This window comes from Carlito syrichta, unplaced genomic scaffold, assembly GCF_000164805.1.
Source record: "Carlito syrichta isolate Samal-C Ts95f unplaced genomic scaffold, Tarsius_syrichta-2.0.1 Scaffold303269, whole genome shotgun sequence".
NCBI lineage: Eukaryota > Metazoa > Chordata > Mammalia > Primates > Tarsiidae > Carlito > Carlito syrichta.
The window spans coordinates 16693-35341 of record NW_007247365.1 but is presented as its reverse complement, the minus strand read 5'-3'; the positions used below and the strand labels follow the sequence as shown (position 1 = coordinate 35341).

The 18649-nt window shown below is 36.2% G+C and overlaps 1 protein-coding gene across 1 annotated transcript in view; it reads right to left on the bottom strand.

Moving 5' to 3' along the window:
• The window catches only part of WDR11 (WD repeat domain 11), a 59927-nt gene extending 43252 nt beyond the window's left edge, over nt 1-16675 (bottom strand). Inside the window, exons 1-9 of the mRNA XM_008058249.2 lie at nt 16351-16675; nt 15157-15268; nt 9224-9377; nt 8257-8430; nt 5931-6117; nt 2978-3143; nt 2458-2572; nt 463-658; nt 44-147 (exon numbers count right to left, since the gene is read on the bottom strand). Of these exons, the coding sequence (XP_008056440.1) occupies nt 44-147; nt 463-658; nt 2458-2572; nt 2978-3143; nt 5931-6117; nt 8257-8430; nt 9224-9377; nt 15157-15268; nt 16351-16541 (1399 nt within the window). The 5' untranslated portion in view covers nt 16542-16675. The remainder of the gene's footprint in view (nt 1-43; nt 148-462; nt 659-2457; nt 2573-2977; nt 3144-5930; nt 6118-8256; nt 8431-9223; nt 9378-15156; nt 15269-16350) is intronic.
• Between the last annotated feature and the right edge of the window lie 1974 nt (nt 16676-18649).

The following is an 18649-nucleotide window of genomic DNA, read 5'->3' as shown; positions in this document are numbered from 1 at the left end:
AGAATACCTAACACAAGAGTTAGAGGGGGAAAAAAAAACTTACCAATCATGTTGTCTAAGGAAAGGTCTGGGAGTTTATTCTGTAGCACTCCTACAGGAATTCCACAGAAAGACACTGGTGAATATAAAGGTGACACACCAGAACTACTGCAAAGACATAATAATCAGAACATTTACATATTTAAAACTTGCATTACATATCAGGAATTCAAATGAATAATTACACATCATGGCGTTCTATTTCTTTTATGTTATTTATTAATCTTACCCATAGGTGAAATAGCTCCAGCAAGTGTACATAACTCCCTAATAATCTAAAGCCTTAATTGTCACCTTAAATATTTCTACAGAAAAACGGCCCTGCTATTTTTATATGATTCTGATAGTTAAAACAAACCAAAAAACAAAAAAGAACAGAAAGCAAAACAAAACAAAACAACACAGTCCTGTCAATTCATTTACCTACTCCGTGAATTTCGAGTACAAAGAGAGGACTTGAGCTCCCATATCATGATTCTGCCATCGCTCACTATGAGGGCAGCCGCATTCTCATTGACAGGACAGCACACCACACTGAAGGGACGAACGGTTTTTGTCACCCTGATTGCATCACACTGGCTTCGTAAATCATAGGTAAGCTCCTGAACGGGATCTGGATCTTAACATAAAAATTGTTTTCTTTTAAGTGCCAGAGAGCAACCATACCTATATCACTACTATTTATTTCAATTTAAATGAAAACCCAACTGAAAAGGATGTTACTCCTTTACTAATGCAAAATTTATATTGTGATTACTACTGAATTTCTTCAGAATATAAAAATAATTCACTTAATGACTGTATATACCAAGTTTAACCTCCAAAATAACAACTATGATCAAGATATCTTGTTTCTCAATATTTTTAAAGTTAAGGAAATGCTTTGAAACCTAATCAACAGTGATTAAGTAGCACAAACATTTTCATCATAATTTACAGTAGACTATAATAAACCTGAAAATAAGAGGCATAAAAAAAGTATAAGACAGTGAGTAATTAATCCCTTGATATTGTAACAGTGCATTTTTGCAAACCACACTTTACAAAAGACATGAGAATCACTCTTACTGTTACATAGAACATCCTTTCACAGAAACATCATTTCTATTCTCTAAGATAAGCCTGCACTGACCACGGAGTGCCTTGGTCACTTTACAATGGAAGGTCCTAAAACAGAGAAGTCTTGGAGGTTCAATAATAAAAGCATACAAGGTTGGTCTTGTACTGAAGAAAAATTCACAAAAGTTCTACCTGGCTCATAGATACGATCAAAAAGGAATTAAAAAACATTACTCTTTATTGTATATAGGAAGTGCACTGTTATAATATCAAGGGATTAATCACTCACTGTCTTATACTTTTTTATGCCTCTTATTGTAACCTTATTCTAACACTTTCTCAAGGCAAAGATTATCATTAACTCTAAGTCTTGACTGGTATTTGCCACATGAAGCTTTATGAAATAATTTTTTTCTTTCATCAAAGTAAATTTTATTGTGTATATTTGAGGTTTACAACAGATGTTATAGGATACATAGATAGTAAGATGGTTATTATTGTGAAGTAAATTAACATAGCCGTCATTTCACATAGTTACTGTTTTGCTGACAATAGTAGCTAAAAATCTACTTATTTAACAAAACTCTCTGATATGGTACTACTGTATTAACTTTAGTCCTCATATGGTACATTAAATCTCTAAATGTGTTCATCTTAAGGTTCTCAATTGAGCAGAAAGTAAGAAAAAAGTTAAAAAGCAGTAAAAAAAACCCTACCAACTTTGGAATCAGAAACACATGGGCTTGAGTCCTAGTACCTCTATTTTGACAGTTCTTACCTTCCCTAGGCCTAGGTTTTCTCATGTTCAAAATAGGAGTGATAATATCTCACATGACTCTTATAGTCATGATGTTTAGTGGGCTAGCATAGGTAAGGTGATTAACATAGTCTGGTACTTAGAAGGCATTTGATTGGTTATCTACAGTTAATATGATAGTAGGAAAATGCATCAATATCTGCTTTTAGACTGTATTCTATAGAAGTTTTTGTTTACCTATTTTTTGGTGCTAATTTCAAAATATCTTTTTGCTAGTAGATTAAGAAACACAGCTTTTGAGTCATGACCCACTTTATGTCTGGAAGAAGGCTGGGCTTCTTTTAATGGATGCAAGGTCAGACACTTGGATCCTCATCTTTCTTTATATAGTAAACACATTGATATTCTCAGAACATAATCATTTTGCAAATTGTACAGACAGATGCATTCAGATGACACAGACTGTTCCCTCTTGGGTAGCTTTCAGTCGGACATGGCTTAATACTTGTTGTTATATGCAGGCTCTTGAACAATAATGTGTAGAGACTTCCCCATATTTTGAAGAAAAATACAATGAACACTATCATGATACAAAAACTCACCTGGTTCCTCATTTGAAGTGATGAAAGTGCTATTATAAGATCTTCGAACACGTAAGGTTATACAACCATTTTCATGTAGACAAAATAAACCATCACGCTGAAAGCACGGTATTACCTTTAAATAGATAATATATTGATTTTTAAAAACACAATAAATTAGTAAGGCATATACTGTGAAACTCAAACTCTTATTTGGCTAATATAAGAAAAAAAAAGATAAACAAAAAAACATAAATCCCCAAACTTTAAAAATAAATGAACATCTAAAATATCCATTGAAAATCCTTTAAAAAAATGTGTCGTTAACCATGTACCTTACATAATTCAGTAAATATCTCAGGATCACAATTTCTAGATAAATGAAACCAATCAAATGTGCAGAAAAATATTTACAAAGCATCGTTAATCTTTAATAAATAGAAAAGAAAAAGTAGAACTAAGAACTTTTACAAGATTATGGTCTTTTGGAATGTAAAACTCATAATAACTTTTGGGAATATAATTTATAAATTGTGGATACCTGCAAAAATGGAACTCCTGTGCGCTCTATTGCGACCACTCCCACTGTTTGATTCACCTCAAGGTCAAGGATTAAAATTTCTCGAGGATATAGTAACAACATATGATTCCTTTTAGAAGGCAGATATGCCAACTGAAGACAATCATTGAGAGCTACAAATTCAGCACTGAAAAGGTAATCATTTACTTTAGCCATCAAGAAATTAGTCAAAGTTTTCATTCACATCAAAAGAGCTCATACAAGATTTAATTATGTACTTTTCATATAAAAATTGTTAATGAGAATGCACTTCTTTTCTTTCCTAAAATGACCAACACAGCCAAAACTTAGACTTCTGCTATGTGACAAAATCCGAACTATGATATTATAAAATTGTATAGGGTAGGCAGAAATGTGTTTCTAAATTTCTGAAATTTGTAAAGCAGTAGAACATTATGTCTATACTATGAGATGGTAAGTGACATTACAATATCTGGCATGCATACAATAGTTTTATTTTATTTTTACTTTGTAATTACAAGTACTAGACAAATGGCCAAAATCAAAACTCAGAATTAAAACATAAACACTTAGGGCAATTAGGGCCACAGAACCAGGAGTTATTGAAGTATCTGCCTGACCTTGGGCATGTCATTTTCCCTTCTCTGCCTTGATTCACTTTTAAGTTGTCTTAAATCTTTTTTTGGAACAAAATAGGGTATTTTATTCACTTGAATCACAGCATTTTCTTCTGTATAAATAAAACTGATTCAACTAGGGAAATATAAAAAGACTACTAAAGAGTTTCAAAAACCATTTTAGTAATTTGCGATTAGATATATTTAATATCAATCTTCTCTATATGAAATGCATTTTAGTAGGAACAGACATAATTATGTACTATTTTCTTTTTCAATAATAATTTTACTGAAAAATTTTGAAATTTAGAATAAAGTTAGTTGACAGGAGTAGGAAGAGACCGGTATTTTTGTTGCACTAAAATCCTAACTCTAACATTTCTTAGTTGGATGAGCTGAAATACTTTCATTGAAAATGGTGTGACTCGGTTTTTCTCATCTGTAAAATGGTCAAAGTCCTGCTGCCCATATCTGTAGTAGGATTTCATAAATTAATGAATGTGAAAGCACCCAGAGCCATTCTACCTGAAAGGACAAATAATGTATTTCCTCAATATTGAAGATGTATAAATAATTCATATGAGAGAAAACTTAAGAGATATAAATCATAACTTATGAAACTACTCAGACTGATAAATAATTACTTGCTGATGACAGGGAATATACAAAAAATAGGAAGTTCTCTTAAGATACTTACGTAGCGATCTTAAATTATTTTAACACAGATTGGGGGATAAATCATTATTGCACTTAACTAGCCTGTGATTTAATTATAAAAATGATCATACAAATTCAAAATGTATTTTAGAGCAATTTGTATTTTACCATATATCTTTTTTTTTTTTAAAAAGTGAAGGATGTAGTTTAATGATGTGGATGTTCTTAACATTTATCCTTAGCAGTAAAAATGTGCCACTTGTATAATGTATGATATATATAATAGAGGTATATGTATAATTTTCATGAGAATGCGTTACAAACTCAAAAATTACTTTCATCACAAATAATTCAAAAGTCATTATGTCTCAGAAAACCATTTCCATATGAATAACACTGAAATCAACTCATAAAATCTTGTTTATATTTATTAAAAGAAAAATAACTATGTTTTTTAACCTTCAAATAAATTTGTGCTATTTGCTATAGTGTACCTGAAATAAATATGAGCTGATGATTCCTTAGGGGTAGAAATTGCTATCTTTAAAGTAGCTACCCATGAAGTCTAGAAAGAATACTCTTAGCAAGAAGCTGTCTTAAAACAAATGTCAAAAAACCTGCCTAAGTGGTGATATACAGATCACAGCTCTAGAAAAAAGACAGAAATCTACTTCTAATACACAAAATTAGTTACTTAAAATAAAATCCTATTCAGTGCAATATCAGTTAGCATCTTCTAAATGAATGCTTACTAAGTATCAACCACTACATTACTTACGTTATTATATCTACTTAACTTTACAACAACACCATGAAATCCTTTAAAACTCTATTTTAGGCCGGGCTCGGTAGCTCAGCCTGTAATCCCAGCACTTTGAGTGGCCAAGGTGAGTGGATTTCCCGAGCCGCGGGATTGAGACTCACCCGGGCCACTTGGCAAGCCCTTATCTCTACAATAAATCAAAAATTAGCCGGGCGTAGTAGCACACACCTGTAGTTCCAGCTACTTGGAAGGCTGAGGCAGAAGAATCGCTGAAGCCCAGCAAGTCGAGGCTGTGGTAGCCAGGAGCATGCCACTGCACTCCAGCCGGGGCCACAGAGTGAGACTACAACTCAAACAACAACAACAACAAAAAAACACTCTATTTTAGAGACCGAGAGAGTGAAATTTCAACAAGATTAAAGAATGGTCTCTAAGTCACATAACTACATCTTTCCCCAGAACCTTGGCTCTTAACCAGGATGGGAAACCCACCTACATAAGAAAAAAAGAAAAATACCCATTTTACTGGCTAATGAGACTGCACAGCACCAAAGACAGGAAATACATATTTTTAAAAAACCCAGCATTTTTGCCCCAATTTTTAATGTATTAAATAACTCCAAACTCTAGAATCATTTTATACTTTCAGAAGTAAAATAAAAATGGAAAAATTTCAATCTGTAAAAATCAGTGGGGAAGTTTAGCACAATTAGAGAAAATAAAGAAACCACATTAAATGCTGAATCTCTGCTTAGGGAAGACAGTTAAATGAGTATTTTTTCCTCTAATAAATTCAAAATAAGAAATGAGAAAATGTGAGATAAAGAAAAACATCCATCTTAGTACATTTCTAAAAATCATACTTTCAAATCTGATTAAGTAGAAGAATGCTGTTAGTTTTATGCTTGTAACTTACCTAGGTTTCTCTTGAGTGATTAAAATTTTTACTTTATTAAGAGCCTTCTTGGCACCTGTGGCTGCAGCCAGCTTGTTATGAGCTGGGCTGGAGTGTGGGCTGGATATGTAAACTTTTTTCCCAGGGCCTGAGGGAGGCTTGGATGGAGAGAAGTCTGAGATGAAAACAATACCCTCGCTGGTGAGTACTATATTGAGAAAAAAAGTATTCTGATTAAAGTTTAATCGAGTTGAGCATAGAGTTTTATTCCAGCAAATTTTGAAAGCAATATAATGATAATTTTCACAATACAGAACTAGCAATGTTATACAGTCATAACACCATGGGGATGTTCTTCAAGTTGATGTGAAACAGGCGGTCTGTTACAATTAGTCAGAGCCCTCCAAGCTCAGCATTATATTAAAAAGATACCAGAATGTTATTGGCAGAAAGGACAGATGTTAGTCCTTTCAAATAAGTCCAGTGCACAGACTTTCATTAAACATCTTTCCTCATTACATCCCATCACTTTAAATCCAAACACTTTTCAGAATGTAAGATTCATACAAGAAGAAAAAATCCCATATTTAAGAGGCTCTGCTACCACAATTAGCTAGGTTCAAACATTTGATCTGATATCAATTTTTTTATGATTACTATGAGCTACTCAGTATTTCCTTTTATTTCTCGAGCATCAGACAGAACCTTAGGATGAGTCAAGAATGTTTTCTTTCTACTAATATTTAGATTTTTTAAAAAGTAGGGTGCCCACAGTGGCTTACTAAGTGTACATGAAACGAAAATGTTCAAGGAGCAAGAACCACATTTAGCAATACGTTATGCCATTTTCATGACTCAAAAGTAATCTCCTTCAACACTGGGGATGACTAATACTGAATATATGAACAGAAAAACCTTTTTTACCCTGGGTCCCAGCAGTCAGTGAGGCTGCTTTAAGCACAGGGAACAAAGAAGCATTTGGAAGTTATGACAACTTTAGCACATTCAATACACCTAAATCAAAGATGTTAAGTCAACTGACACTTTGAAATATATAGTGCTTTCACTACCCAAACTACTAAGATGTAAACAGCTGCTACAATCAAGTTAGCTTAAAGCCCCATCTCCTTTTTAGGTTCTAGAACTCAACCGTCAAGGTCCCCTTGCTTCCCTTCTTTTATGAAGCCTTACTTTCCTGCCTCTGCCAGCTGAACCAGCTCTCCTAGGTGTTCCCCCAGCACTGCATTTAGTGTGCAAACTGATACTCAAGTAAGTGTACTTGCATTTCCATGCCCATGCTCATATACAAACATACACACAAAAGCCTAAAAACACCGCATTGTATTTAGGTAGTCCATTTCCCACTTTAATTTTACTTGTCTGCCTTTCTCATTCCCCTTCAACACATGCAGAAACACACACACCTCTCTAGAAATGTTGATGGGTAAAAGTTAGAATTTTGTGTTATTCACATCCAGGGAAAACATTTTTAACCACAGCTAATTCCCTCACCTCCTTCACATTTCTGATCACTGTCAAAATGAAGCCTCCTCCGATCACTTTATCTAATACAACTTGCCCACCTCACCCCTATTCCCCTCCATCCCCTCTATCCTGTTTTACTTACCTATTACTGCTGACTATCCTAGAATTTAATAATTCATTCTGTTCAGAGTTTTTGATCTACCTGACTCCCTTCATTAGAATACAAACTCTGTGAAGACAGGAACCCTTGTTTTGATCCCCAGAACAGTAGCAATAGCTCAAGAAATACCTGTAGCATGACTGAATATTTTCTTAATACTTTAGTCACAAAAGTATCTAAAATAAATCTTATCTCTAGATCATCAGCTCAGTACAACCCCAAAAACACATTGGCAAAAACCATCTTTACAATAAAAAATTCCCTTAGACTTCTGTTCTTCATATGCATCTGTCTATAGCAAGAATTAGAATTTTTTTTTTAAGGAAATTAAATTGGTCACAGCCTAAATGAAACCCTTGATTCAAGTTATTTACATGTTCCTAGAAAACAAAATTAATTAGGTCTGAATTCAAATATCCAAGTAACTCTGTCCCTGGCTAATCTAATACTAATCACAAATTCTACACAGTGAAGGGGTAGCTTGCTGATTTACGTTTCTATCACAATACTTGCAAATGATATGGGGTTTTGACTTAGCATATGTATTAGCAGCTACAAATATATAAACTAGATGTGCCTCCTCATTTCATTCAGTCACTTTAACATAGATGTACGGTGCATATGTGTATATCTCATGTATGAAGCATTACTATCTTATAAATACCTCACTTAACTCATTTTCCACAAGCAACTATTACTCACAAGTTAAATGTGAGGGATCAAAAGGGTCAAAAGAAAAAGAAAGAATGTTATCTGCATAGCTCTTCTTCCACAGTTTGGTGCCAGTATCTGCATTCCAAAGCACGATGTAATTTGGCGGGTGGATAGCAAGCAGTAAATCTCGCGAGGCATCTTGATTCCACAGCCACTGAACATCTGTAAAGGCCCAATAAATAAGTTATGGCAAAATTCAAAAATAAACCTCTTCAAAACACTTGACTAACTTGTCCATGACATTTAGTTTTTAAAATATAATCCTTAAAATATTAATCCTCCCCTCAGATGTGACATACATGTGTCTTTGTCAAGAACACACAGAAAAAGCTAACTTTATACAAAAATTAGTTGTCTGGTTAAAATCTCAAGGTCAAAATTTTCACATATTCTGAAATATTACCAAAGGAAATAAAAGGTAATTTGCATTAATTATTACTTGAAACTATCAAGATAAGAATGATTAAACAATCTATATGAACATGATAAAATTTTGTTCATCTCTATTAATGCAGAGTATGCACTGATGGCAAATTCATAATAGCAGTTTGGTCAACTTCATAATAGCAGTTTGGTCAACTCATATCATAGCTTAGATTATAAGACTGTTTATAGCAGCTAAATATTATGAATTTTACAAATTCATAATAGCAGTTTGGTCAACTCATATCATAGCTTAGATTATAAGACTGTTTATAGCAGCTAAATTTTTCTTATTATGCTTGATTGAGGTTGATACTGAAATTAATAAATTTTACCAATGCACAAATCATTTGAGATTTTAGGAACATAGGCTCAGAAGTGTACTGATAAGGAAGATAGCACAACAGGCTAAACAATGAATAGTTAACTTGGAAATGATAAAATTAAATAAATGGAAAAACAAAAAACCAAAAAGACTACTCCAAGAATTCACATGTCAATACACACACTTTGCAGAACAGACTTTCCTCACCCTGAATAGGCTTGGCATGCTCCTGGATCTCACACTGAGCTATTCCTGCTGCTACATCCCAAACAATGATCTTCCCATTGACATCAGCAGAAGCTAAGCGCAAGCAATATGGTGAGCCAATGTTATGGTGATAGTTTTCCCGGGCCCATTTAACCTGTTATCAAGAAGAAATCAAATCAAGTAAATACTTGCACTAAATGAAAACAAATATAATTTTCATGAAATGCCAACCAGAACCCATGCTACATTTATATTATAAAATATTTAGCAGACAACTGGTTTTTATTGTGACATTATACATTTTTACTATTTATGATACTCTTTAAAAGTTGCAGTATATTTTTGAAAACATCACAATATTTCTCCCTTAAAATAAAGAAAATGATGCACAGCCTCAGTATTTTGGAAAATTTAGGCAAAAATTCCAGAATACACTGGAAATTACTTTTCCTAAAATTCTAATTATGACAGAATAGCTAAAACCATACATTGTTAAGAAGAATGTTTTTGTGTATACTAGTCTCCCAATTACAGGATACACATTAGATACAGAAAAAACCTTGCAAACCCAGACATGCAGGGTCGGGGGGAAGGGACAGGACAAACAAACTCATTACAAAGAGTGTGAAAGATATGAATAGACACTTCTCAAAAGAAGACATACGAGCAGCCAACAGATATATGAAAAAATGCTCAACCTCACTAGTCATCAAAGAAATGCAAATTAAAACCACACTGAGATACCACTTAACTCCAGTCAGGATGGTCATCATCAATAACTCAAAAAACAACAATGCTGGAGAGGATGAAACAAAAAGGGAACACATCTACACTGTTGGTGGGAGTGTAAAGTAGTTCAGTCTCGGTGGAAAAACAGTGTGGTGATTCCTAAAAGATCTAAAATTCAACCTTCCTAATGACCCCACAATCCCCCTATAGGGAATATACCTGGAGGACTTCAAATCTCTCTATGGAAGAGATACCTGCACATGTATGTTTATTGCAGCACTGTTCACAATAGCAAAAACATGGAATCAACCATGCTACCCATCGAAAGAGGAATGGATAAAAAAAATGTGGTACACATACATGATGGAATATTATGCAGCCATAAAGAAGGACCCAAAAGTCTGACCTTCACAGCAACCTGGATGGACTTAGAATCTATAATACTAAGTGACTTATCACAGAAACACAGAATTGAGTGTCACATGTTCTCACTTATATGCAGACCTTGAACAATTATCATAATACTATAAGACAAGGATTGGCAGTAGTGGGAAACTGCCAGGGAGGGCGGGGGCAGGATTGGTAGTAGTGGGAATCTGCCAGGGAAGGGGGGGCCACACCTCATCAACAAGGGGACATGAATAATGAACACTTGTATACCTAATCCTGAATTGTACCCCACATCTTTAAGATAAAAAAAGAAAAGAAAAGAAACAAAACCTTGCAGAGGGAAAAATAGAAAAAAACAAAAGCAAACAAAAAATTTTATGAAAGAGGTGCCCCTTTTTCATAAAAATGTAACCATTTTTTCTCTGAAAATTTATGTTTCATATCTCTAGTAACAGTTTTAAGAATTTTTTTTTTTAACACAAATTCAGCTGGGTGCAGTTGCTTATGCCTATAATCCCAGCACTTTGGGAGGCTGAGGTGACAGAACTGCCTGAGCCCAAGGGTTTGGGACCAGCCTGGGCAACTTGGTGAGACCTCATTGCTACAATAAATAAAAAAATTAGCTGGGCATGGTGGTGTGTGCCTGTAATTCCAGCTACTTGGAAGACTGAGGCAGAAGGATGACCTGAGCCTAGTAAGTCGAGGATGTGGTGGCCGTCAGCATGCGGCTGCACTCCAGCATGGGCAACAGAGTGAGACTCCAACTCAAAAACAAAAAAACACAAATTTCAAAGAAAATCTGATTAAATTATTAAACAATGCATAATGACAGAGTAAGAGATAAACATATAGTCCTTTCCATGAGCCAGGCCTTCCCTGGCCACTACCCTGGTCACTACCAACCATCTCTTCCATCTCAGCAATCTACTTATTATCTTCAAAGCATTTACTAGACAGTTTGTCCTTATTTCATTTATTTACTTTACTTTTTGCCAACCCATGAACTGTCAGTTCCATGGGGCAGATCACGTAGGCTTTGTTCAAATTTCTATTCCCAGACCTTAGTACAGTGCCTAAAGCTGTGTTTAGTAAATGAACTTAAGTACCACAAAATCTTCAAAACACATACATATATAAACAGATATTAGCATATACACATGTATAAACATAAATACATTCATACATAATGCTGGTAGAAGAGCAAGCAAAGCAACTACAATAGTATTCCTGAAAAACATGGAAACAGAAAGTTTTCTGAATATGTGTTAATAAGCCTTTAGGCTTTAGTGTAATAAAAAAACTCTTGTAATGAAATATGTGGGCATACAAATGTGGATGTGGATGTGTACATGTTTGTGTACATGTCTGAATGTATATGCATGCACATATACAGTGTGTTTGTACACAGTCAATACTAGTTATTTAAAGATTCTGCATTCATAATCAAACTGTTGAAAACCAAGCACAAAGAGAAAATCTTGGAGGTCATCAGAGGAAAAAATACATAATACAAAGAAATAAAGGCAAAAAATTTTCATCAGAAATTTTGTAAGCTGAAAGATAGTGGAGTAATATCTTTAAAGTACTATTAGAAAAACTCACTAATCCCAAATTTTATATTCTTTTAAATACCATTTATACACAAAGGTGAAACACATTCTTAGATTAATAAAAACTGAATCAACTAATATTAGACATGAACTTCAAGAACTCACACTAAATCCTACAGGCAATGGGAATATAATACCAGACTAAAACTTAGATCATACACACACATACACACATACACACCACACACACACACTCCAGAAATACCAAGAAAAAGAAAGAGAGAAAAAAGGAAAATATAAAATATAAAACACCTTACACTTTATATCAGATTTAATGGTGAAAACCTTAATGCTCTCCCCTAAGCTCAGGAACAAAATATAAGTATCCTCTCACCACTCTCACTTATTGTAATAGAGGTATTCGCCACTGCAATATGGCAAAAAAAAAAAAAAAAAAGGAAGACAGATTATCAATGAAAATATTAAACTGCAGTTATTTGCAGATGGCATGACTTGCAAAAACAAAAAATCAACCCCAAAATTACTAAACCTATTAAGATCACAGGGCACAGGTCACTATACTAAAATCAATTGCATTTTCCCTACCTTACATTATATATAAAAATTAACTCAAAATGCATCAAGAACCTACACGTGAGAGCCCAAACCATAAAAAGTTCAAAGGACATCATCAAGAAATCGAAAAGATAACTCACAAAATGAGAGAAAATACTCCAAATCACACATCAGATAAGAAATGTATCTGCAATACAGTAGACCCCCTCAACAGCAATTTCGCTTTCTGAGGTTTCAGTTATTCAAGACCAACCGCAGTATACAAAACATTAAGCAGCAAATTCCTGAAATAAACAAGTCCTGTTTTACATCCTACACCATTCTGACTAGCACGATGAAATCTCTCAATACCCCACTTCATCCCGCGAGGGTCATGAGTCATCCCGTTGTCCAGTGTATCCATGCTGTCTAGGCTGCCTATGTTAGTCACCTAGTAGCAGTCTTGATCATCAGATCAACTGTCTCCGTATGGCAGTTTGCAATATTTTCGAGTTACCCTTATTTTACTTTATAGTGATCCCAAAGCACAAGAGTAGTAATGCTGGTATACTGCTATAATTGTTCGATTTTATGATTAATTATTGTTGTTAATCTCTTACTAGGTCTAATTTATAAGTTAAACTTTATTAAATGTGTGCACAGCAAAGAAAAAATATAGTGTATGCAGGGTTTGGTACTATGCATGGTTTCAGGCAACAACTAGAGGCCTTAGATACATTCCAGAGTAAGAAATCTTACAACTCAATAATGAAAAGACAAATAATACAATTTAAAATGAGCAAAGGAGCTGAAGAGACATTTCTCTAAAGAAGATACCCAAATGAACAATAAGCACTCAAAAGATGCTCAACACTTTTTGCCATCATGGAAATGCAAACCAAACCACAATGAAACTACTTTGCACCCACTAGGATGGTTATAATCAAAAGAACAGAGAACAACACAGTTGGTAAAAATTGGGAGAAATTGGACTCCATGTACACTGCTAATCAGGATGTAAAATTTGGAAAGCAGTCTAACAGGTCCTCAAAAATTTAAACACAGAGTTGTCATATGAGTCAGTAATTCTACTCGTAGATATATACTCAACTAAACTGAAAACACAGTTTCACACAAAAGAACTTGTGCACAAATGTTGATAGCTGCATTATTCATAATGCCAAAACGTGGGAAACACCCAAATATTGGTCCATAAAATAAAAGTGATCTATCTTTATGGTGAAATATATTCAGCAATAAAAAGATTAATATGTGCTACAACATAGAGGAACTGGGAAAATATCATGCTAAGTGAAAGAAGCCAGGCTGCATATTGTAGGATTCCATTTCTATAAAATGTCCAGAATAGGAAAATCTAGAGACAGAAAGTAGATTACTGGTAAAGGATGAAGGTAATGGGGACAATGGAAAATGACAGCTAGTGGGGACAGAGTTTCTTTTGGGATAATAAAATTAATTGCGGTGGTGGTTGCATATCTGCGAATACTAAAAACCATAGAATTGTATGCTTTAAATTAGTGAATTTTATGGTATGAATATCTCAATAAAGCCGTTACAAAAAAAAGACCCCAAATCTCTATTTGTAATACTGACCTCTGCTAAACTCAGATCATTATAATGCAATATATTATAGGCTAATTTTAGACTTTGCATGCTGAAAACATAAACTCACTGACTTTACACTCACCTAATCATAACTGGTAACATTGCCATTCAGTTACTCAAACAGAAACCTTGAAGTCATTCTATTCTCTGTCTCTTCCTTATATCAGTCACTATAAAGGCTATCAGGTTTATCTCTTTTGCAGTTCCTAAATATGACTCCTTCACGCCTCAGTCTTATTTTAGGCCTTTAGAATTTCCTGCCCAAATTACTGAAAATTCTCCTAAATGATCTCACTGCCTCCAATCTTGCCTTTCTCCACCAGATCCTCCACTGCTGCCAGAGTAAGTTTTTCTCAAAGGTAAATATAGTGGTATCAATCGTCCACTTAAACATCCTTCCTAATCTTATAAAACTTTCAGAACAGGCAGCTGAATCCCTCTGGCCACCGCTTCTTTCATCACTCCTACAAGTGTACTTACCTTTTAGTCATTTTTAGGGCACACTGCTTACCTCTGTGTAGTCTTCCTTTTCCCTACAATACTCCTTCCCCAATTTTTTACTTAACTAATTACTGTTTACTAGTCCCTAAAGTAGAAATACTTCTGTGACCCTCCCCACAATCAGGTGATATGCAGCACCTCTGTCTACCCACAGCACATGAAGCAAGTCTCACTTATCATGCTATGAGTCTTCCTCACAATATAATGAGTTGCCTGAGGGCTTTCTTCTCTACATCTTTACTTTGCACATGCCAAGTGTTCACAAATGAATGAATGAATGGTCTGGTAAATGGTAGAATTGGTGTTTCCAATCAGGTTTAAGACGACCTAAGAACTAGCATGTAATAACTCATCCTGAATTGACATTATGTTATATCTATAAAAATGCTAGGCTACCCCAAATAGATTATTATATTTAAAAACGATTCAACACTTTAATGTATGACTTAACGAGGACCTCATAATACACAGTATTAAACTGTAGACAACTTAAATGTATGACTTAACGAGGACCTCATAATATACAGTATTAAACTTCAGACTAGACAACATGTTACAAGGTCAAAGTGGGATCTGACTTACCTTGACAATATCAGCTTTATGTTTTTCTAAAACTTGAAGAGTTTGGGCAGTACTGGAATCAATCACTACCACAAGCGAATGACATCCATAGGCAATTAAACCTTGCCAGCCCCTAACAAAACAGTAATGTTAAAAAGTAAGTACGAAATAATTCAAGACAACTTCTTTCTTGCCCATCCTAAAATAAATGATAAATCTAATTCACATGTAACACATTAAGAAAACTCTCATTTAAAGTCAAAGGCCAGTATTTAAACATCATCCTATTTAAATACAAGACCTGGCTAAGCTTAAAATGCTTGCTGAAATTAACTTTTCCTTCAGATTAAAACAGAAGAAAAATGTTGTAAGAGATATGGATACAGAGCTGAAGACGGATAAAGCAATGTTGCCCCCTCATTGTCTTTGCGGGTATGCCTTTTCTTATTCAATTTCAAATCATTAGGATCCACAAGGTGCCTGAGGTAAGTTGTGACTAGCTCTTGTCTTTCCAAGTTGATAAAAAGACAAGCACTAGACAGAAGGTTTCAGTCCTCTTGACAACATCCCACAGGCACAGATTTTCACTGTACAGTTGTCAGATTGGCAGTTTTCAGAGCTGAAGTGGTCTTTTACAGTGAACAGATACAGAGTAACGGAGACGACCTGTTGAGGATCCAAGGTCCCACTCAGGAAGAGTCAGAAAAGAGAGGGTGACGACACATGGCAACAAGTAGGCGCCTAGCACAGGGACTGGGACACTGCCGAAAGAATGTAAGTGAAACGCAGAAATAAGAGAGAGACAAACAGGTCGAAGAAGAGAAAGCAGATAGAGAATTAATGGTGGAAGAGAAGCCTGAAAGCTGGAGGCGCGGTAGAAACGGGGGAATGGGAAGGTCCAAAGAGGAAGTGCTTAGACAGGAGCAGGGAAACAAACAGGGTAAAAAGAGGGCACATGTATTTGCACGGGGGAATTTCCCTCACGGGGCTGACCACGTTGATCACAACAACAAAAACCCATCATCTAAAGCGAGTCTCCCAGTGTGAGGGCGGCTCCCGGTCTTGGCGAGGCCAAATCAACCAGGAGAGGTGGAACCGCTTGCTCTTTCCCCTTCCCCCTCACAAACCAGCCAGGAAGAGGAACCTCTTTTCTTTCTCCGTTCCCCTCACAATCTCCTGGCCGATCTTGGCGGCCTGGAAGCCAGGAGTCCTCACCAGTCCACCGCTGCCTTGTTGTGGGCGTTGAGGGAGCCGGTGAGAATTCGTCCCGACACCTTGAAATTCACCGTGTAGGGCAGCATCGCTGCGGCAAGCCCCGGCACTCCGCCCCAACCCGCCACCAGGAAACGCCGCCCACTGCGTTTCCGTTCCAAACAGAGTCCGTGTGGCCCTGTGGGCGCCAGCATCAGGTTCCGCCGATCCAAAGTTCCCCAGGCTTCAGGTTCTGCCGACCCCGGAATCCATCGCCCCAAAGTCTGTTCCCTTCACTTTTCATGGATCCCGGTGATGCAGTCTCTACAGTTCAGCAGCGCAGGTGGTTCGGTTGCTCTGGTGGTTCCGCCTAGGTGGTCCGCCGCCCCAGGTGGTTCCGCCGCTCCTTACAAGCTGGAGCTGTGCTTTCAAAGTGGAGATGCTGCCTCCAGTCAAGTATGTTCTCTTGAGCTTGGGTCTGCATAGGCCTCTGTGTCCTGCTGGAATTCATTAAAAAATAAAAAACTTTTAAAAAAGGATACAAGTCCCAATTCGCCTTTCTGCCTTTAATCAGTTAATTTAAAGCAGCTATTGGTGCAGCAGTGTTGTAGGCATCAGGGATATACTGAAGAATACATTAAGTCTCTGCTCTGGTGGAGTTGCAGAGAATAAGTGAGTGATTAATGAATGAACGAGATTAAGTAAATGAAACAGAGTGAATGAAAAGAATGGCTCGATTATAAACAATTTCCACAAAAGGTAACATTCCATATCTGGTCTTGGAAATACCTCCTTCCCCTTGAGGAAAAAGTAGCACTATGCCTGGGGCCAAGTGAGCCTTTGTTGGGGTAGCTTTCATTTTGCACTTTCCCCTCTGCTGCTCTCCAAGTCAGACCCAATCCTTGCCTCTTTGCGCTGAACACTTGGTTTATACCCTTTATTATAGCACTTAATGCAATGATTTCTTTCCAGCTATGACATTTGCAGATATGTTTCTCCCTCAATACATTATTAGCTCCTTAGTAAACAAAAGGGACAACACACCGGTAATTTTCTTCGTTATGGGTCCTTCTGTCCATCTTATCACTCTTCTAAAACAGCTTTCTCAAAGATCACATCCAATATTCTCTTAGTAGCTAAAGCCAATGTACTTGTTTTGTCTCTTTCTTGTTCTCTTCCCTTCCTGTCTTACTTTTCCTTACCCCACACTCTAACCTATGGATGGTTTGGGGGCCATCAGGTGTGCCCATAATCACAAACCTAAATGTATTATTCCCTTATTTAAAAATCATTAATGCTACCTATGACACAGATTGCTAATGGGATCTCCAAATTCATTATTTTCTGTATTCACAGGAACAGAACTTCAATTTCCATCTGGGCACATTGCCACTCCATTAAAAGAGTACATTTCCCCACTCCCCTTGCAACTAGACCAGACCACGAGACTAAATTTCTAGCAAATGAAATGATAGTGGAAGTGTTGTGTAGTGACCTCTAAGAAGTCACTTTACTGATCTTCTGTGCTATGTGAGTAGTTGTATGCTACATTGTTATCTGCAGGTAAGTCTGTCTCAAAGGTAAGGCCAGTACATTTTTTAGGTAACCATAATACAGGGGAATAAAAATGCCCTAAAGGAGCCTTAGCACTTAGAAAGGAACCACATCTTAGTCTTTCTTTCTTCCCACTGCCTAGCACCCTTCTTGGCATACAGTTGGTCCTCAATAAATGACTGATGGTGCAGAAGCTCTAAATGCCCATTAAACGTAAAGTTAAACAGGTACAAGGTAACAATCAGGCATCAGTGCAGGAGCTCAGAGATGGAGGTACGTAGATGGTAACCAGACCTCCTTCCCCCTAGTAAGAAAAATCCTCTTGGAGAAAGAGAGATTAATTTGTTTAAATCTGTAAGCTACCTTGAAGGTATGTATAGTGAATATTCAGAGCAGGGACCAACTGGGGTTGGGACAGCAATATGTCTCCCAAGGTACAATAGTGTGCTATTCAGTATGTAAATGGATTTTTACGGCCTTCTCTGAAGCACCTGTCTTGGCCAGTGTGGAAGACAGGATATTGGACACACTGGACTATTGATCTCTTTAATAGGACAGTAGTTATACATCTCTTTTATGCCCCCAAATAACAATTTTACCCCATGTCTAATGACATCAACTTCAAAATCTGCATTGTGGGCTCAGGGCATCCTGCCACTGCTAAATCATTTGCATGCCTAAACTAGGACAACTTTATTTTCTCTTTCATTTAAATTGCTGTAGATAAGAGAATGTGAACTTCTGATTCCTATTTTAATTGAGTGGGGGA